The sequence below is a fragment of the Salvelinus fontinalis genome, chromosome 26 (assembly GCF_029448725.1).
Source record: "Salvelinus fontinalis isolate EN_2023a chromosome 26, ASM2944872v1, whole genome shotgun sequence".
In the NCBI taxonomy this organism is placed as follows: Eukaryota; Metazoa; Chordata; class Actinopteri; order Salmoniformes; family Salmonidae; genus Salvelinus; species Salvelinus fontinalis.
Window position 1 is genome coordinate 27,418,194 of NC_074690.1, and position 4,722 is coordinate 27,422,915.

The window sequence follows — 4,722 nt, forward strand, 5'->3', positions numbered from 1 at the left end:
TGACTTTTATTGTAAAAAAAGAATAGGATATGTTTCTAAACCTTTCTACATTAATGTGGATGCAACCATGATTATGGATAATCCTGAATGAATCGTGAATAAAGAGACCATATTATAATTGCAATAATATTACAGTGTAGATCATCAGTTTTTGTCAGGACATGTGTTTGTATTTCTATTTAGATAAGTGTGAGCTAATGTAATTTTGTAAATTAAAGTTAACAAGTATACTCCATTTCATGAATACTAAGACCAAGGAAAAAGGGATATCCTTGCTTTGACTTGGCTCAATTGAATTCTGGAGGTATTACTGCTTGGTTATATCAGTGTAATGGTGCAAGACCGCCCTCGTGAGGTAGGTGATAGAATTTAAAGCATTTTTCACTTTAAATGTAGCCTAATAAATGGAGGTTGGAACAATGAACACGAGAGGGCGACATTTGCCTTCTGTTCAGCCAATCATGATAGTGGCACCCAAAAATACACGCATTTACAGTGTATTACTATAAATATAGTCGTAACTGTTGCTATGGCGTCTCTTCATTTGGTTTTGCAATAATTTTAAATTACATAGGTGGTTCTGAAGCAGGGAAGTAGGTTCCAACCTGCCGTTCTTATAATCCCTGTGCTCAGAATTTGAGCACAGGGATTATAGACTGAAATTAACGTCAATTGCAGTGTACTTTATGGGGCTGACATTCAAAAAATAAATTAAGTGTCTTATGACTTATGTCTTGAGGCAACAAGTACAAACATTTTGGCGTGAAATGCTGTATAATAGAGTATTATTAGTATTACTCAGAGAAAATGTGAACCTGCCCTCAACTGACAATACACTCTTAGAAAAAAGGGTTCCAAAAGGGTTCTTTGGCTGTCCCCATAGGTGAACCCTTTTTGGTTCCAAGTAAAACTCTTTTTGCTTTCAGGTACAACTCTTTTGGGTCGCATGTAGAACCCTTTCCACAGAGGGTTCTACGTGGAACCCAAAAGGGTTCTACATGGAACGAAAAAGGGTTCTTCAAAGGGTTTTCCTATGGGGACAGCAGAAGAACCGTTTTAGGTTCTAGATGGCACTTATTTTTCTAAGATTGTAAGATATCAGTCTAAAGAGCCACATATATTTTGGTTTCCTCATTTTGAATTCAAATATGTGAGAAAAATAGAAAACAATACCCATGTGTTAAGGATCGGACCGTTTTTTTCAATTTTCGCCTAAAATGACATACCCAAATCTAACTGGGACAACTACATTGGTACAACTTTTATGCCTATGCAAATCTGTCTGTGGTGTAAATGATACATATTTAGATCTACGGTATAGGCCACATTCTGTAGTATTTCCTTAGGCCACCACGTCTTAGGAAGCGTCAATAAAAGTGTTACATGTTACTATTACAAAAAGGATGTTAGAACTCATACTAGATCCATTTCTGGGCCAGACCTTTGTTGGATACTGTAATGTGAACACTATTCATGTTAAATGAAAAAGGAAAAACAATTATATATTTCCATATCATTTTATTTTCATAAAACACAGAGCTCTTTTAACACTTTGTCTTGGTGATTTTACAAAACTATATTTGCTTTGATGCAGTTTAAAGTATCCGAATTAAGAGGTATTGCTCTTACAGAGTAAAAAACAATTTGATGCTGTCCAAGAATAAAAATGCATTGCATTTACAAGTATACTTTTTAAAATATTTTGCCCAGAACTTCAAGTATATCTAGTACAGTTTTCGGACAATATTTCCATACAACTTTAGCATAATTATTTAAACAAAATGTATAAAACATTGAAAAGCAATGTTTAGTGCCTGATTTAGTTAAGAGCACTTTGAGAAGCATAAAAAGCATTCAAACTATTAAATAGAAAAAAACTATCCGTTTTTAAATGTACATCATTTTATTGTAAAAACAATAGAAAACCATAGAAAAAATAATGGTGTTTCTTATAATAAACAACAAAAAAGGAAAAACCCTGACCTGATGTGAAAGTATCAAAATGATGCAGTAGGCATAAGTGATAGATGGGCATTAACATGTACAGTATGTAAAGACATATTGGGTCCTGCCCTTGTTCAGTGTTTTAATTCAAAATCCAAAATAGCAACCATCAGCAGTCACCAACACTCATAAATAGAAGAGCAAGCACAAAAGGCTCTCCTTTTCCTTAATTAAATACTGTACTACCATAATTTAGAATACAATGATAATATGTACAAGCATTTACATGTCATGTCATGCGCCATGATACACAAATAGAACGTAGGAAGTCAGATCCAACTTTCTCTGTTTACATGTGCCTCTTCATGTGCAGCGCAAGGTGATCGGAGCGCGAGAATGCCCTCTCGCACAAGTGGCACTGGAAAGGCCTGTGACCCGTGTGCTTTCTATAATGACGCGTCAGCTCGTCAGACCTCGCGAATTTCCACCCGCAGCCTTCCCAATTGCAATGGTATGGTTTCTCGCCTATGGATAACAAAGAAAATACAGTTAGGCTACATTTTGTGGGTGAAATCAATAGAAAAATGGGCCTAACATTTTTTTTTTTACATCATAGCAGATATCAACAAAAAAATATAAAATTAAAAATATAATTACCTGTGTGTGTTCGCATGTGAGCCTTTAGGTGGGAACTCTTGGTGTAAGTCTTCCCACATCCAGGGAATTCACAGCTGTGCGTCGCGGTGCGTTTTCTCGCCCAAGACCTGCGGCCCCGTTTGGGTTTGCTGTCTTCTGGTGCGTAGAACTCCAAAAGTGGCGATGATGGTGGTGTCAATATCACCCCCGGCATGGACGGATGGTGCACCCGCATGGGCTCTCTAAACATCCCGTACTGTTGCTCACCTTGGTGATGGGCGTACTGTGGTGGATATGGGGCATACTGTTGCGGGTGTGCCATGTGAGAATGCTGGTGATGAGAGCTAATCTCTGCCAAGTGACAGTCTTTGCGTCCCATCCCGTCTCGGGACATACTCTGTTGCATGTCGTGAGATGCAAACCCGTGAGCGGTATGTTGATGGTGCGCGAACCCTGTGTGCATGGGACGCATGTGTTTCTGTTCATACGTGTGCCCCACGAAGTCACCTGCCATCATGCACGACTGCTCAGTGTTTTCTGTCTTTATTTTATATCCCATGGGATGAGAGTTAGTCAGTTGAAAGTGCACTGCAGTGGCAGTGGCTGCGTTCAAGGCACGCAGTTCAGTATACTCCGGCCTGTCCGTGGCAGGCTGTTTCAGGCTGTAGTCTAGCAGTGAGTCGCTATGATAGTTCATCTCGGGGGTCAGCAGCTCGGCTACCAGACTGTGTCCGGGACTTGTGTTGAAATTGCTGGTGCCGTATGCGTTGGGTGTAAATTGAGAGCCGTCACTGTCATGCCCTGTGCTGCAGCTTTCCGGGGACTCAGGCAGTGAGTAGGAGTATGCCTGCTGAGAAGATAAGTTGTTATTGGTTCCACTTTCAGATCCAATGGTGTTGGATAAAATGAACTCTAAATCCAAGAATTTCCCCAGATCATCTTCATCTCTGGTCACCGCAGGTGATTCAACAATACTGAACTCCACTTCGATCTGGGATTTCAAATCGTCACCTGTTGTGCTGGTATGGACACCATCAACTTTCCAGTCCTATAATGCAAATAAAACGAAATTGGCATTCAAACATAGTTTCAGTCAAGAACCTCTTTCCGAAACAGTTGTATATTTTTATTTGTGTACTAGGCTATACATATCGTCCAAATTACATAAAAATGTTCAGCAAATTTCAGCTGAAGAAATGACATAGACAAAATTACACTTACATGGAAAATTGCAGACTGCTTCTCCTCCATAGTCGGACTGCTGGAAAACGTAGTAATCGACTGCAGCATCGCATCAGCGAGAGCCATTGCAAAATGTTATTATATTCAACCTTTTACCCCTGTCCAAATTCAGTAAGCCAAACGAAACCGTCAGATTTACCCCCAAACACCTAACGATACGATGGGTTGCGATCCAAGTCAAACGATGTAAGTCCTGATGACTAGGGCCAGCTTGTTATAGCCCAGTACTGGGAGGACTTTGCGGGGGTGTCTCACCTGTCGACCAATAGGGTGAAGTGTTGAGGTAGGCTAACTACTATTTTACATGTCCTGTATTGTCACCAAATGCCAGTGTCTGAATTAGCGAAATGCATTTTTAAAGTCTTACAAAATATAAAAATATAATTTAGTAAAAGCCATAGCATGTTGGGCTTAATTAAATATAAGAAAGGTTGTATGGGGCATATAACACTCATTCTTTTCAGTAAGTTTTACTGCAGATAAAGCTGTCATGATATTACATTTTTACAAAGCCAAGTTTATTTTGTCATTATGATTTGTGAAGTACAACTTGTACAGCTGCAAATCTTCACTCATATTTCAAATAAATGATTAATCAATAATAATAATCAGGTAATAACCATGTATTAATATGATTCTAGTAGAATATTATTCTAACCATATTATATATTATAAGGAGATGTGTCCTACATGTATATTTATTGATATTCGTTTGAATCATTGTTCCCTTTGCTTTCCCACTCAAAACCAAGTATTTTTGAGACCTTGCCAAAACAAACCCAACCGCTCCTCATAAGATTCCATCATGTATAACCGAAGGGGGCGACACTCACCCTGTGCGAACCTGCTATGTAATTAGTTCAATAATCTGAGGGTTTATCTGATATAATTGATCTGAAA

The 4,722-nt window shown here is 38.7% G+C and overlaps 1 protein-coding gene across 1 annotated transcript; it reads right to left on the reverse strand.

Annotated features, from left to right (window-relative positions):
- Nucleotides 1-1,498: 1,498 nt before the first annotated feature.
- LOC129824035 (Krueppel-like factor 4) lies at nucleotides 1,499-4,022 on the reverse strand. The gene is made up of 3 exons (XM_055883309.1): nucleotides 3,802-4,022; nucleotides 2,602-3,628; nucleotides 1,499-2,469 (listed from the first exon to the last, which is right to left on the reverse strand). The coding sequence occupies exons 1-3, from the start codon at nucleotides 3,886-3,888 to the stop codon at nucleotides 2,294-2,296; spliced, it is 1,290 nt and encodes a 429-aa protein (XP_055739284.1). The 5' UTR covers nucleotides 3,889-4,022; the 3' UTR covers nucleotides 1,499-2,293.
- Between the last annotated feature and the right edge of the window lie 700 nt (nucleotides 4,023-4,722).

What these genes read in the sequence shown, in the direction of transcription:
- LOC129824035 (XM_055883309.1), bottom strand. Translation starts at nt 3,888, where the DNA reads ATGGCTCTCGCTGATGCGATGCTGCAGTCGATTACTACGTTTTCCAGC. An exon ending in AGCAGTCTGCAATTTTCCAT is followed by an intron (nt 3,629 to 3,801) that starts GTAAGTGTAATT and finishes TTTGCATTATAG; the next exon opens with GACTGGAAAGTTGATGGTGT. An exon ending in TCACATGCGAACACACACAG is followed by an intron (nt 2,470 to 2,601) that starts GTAATTATATTT and finishes TGTTATCCATAG; the next exon opens with GCGAGAAACCATACCATTGC.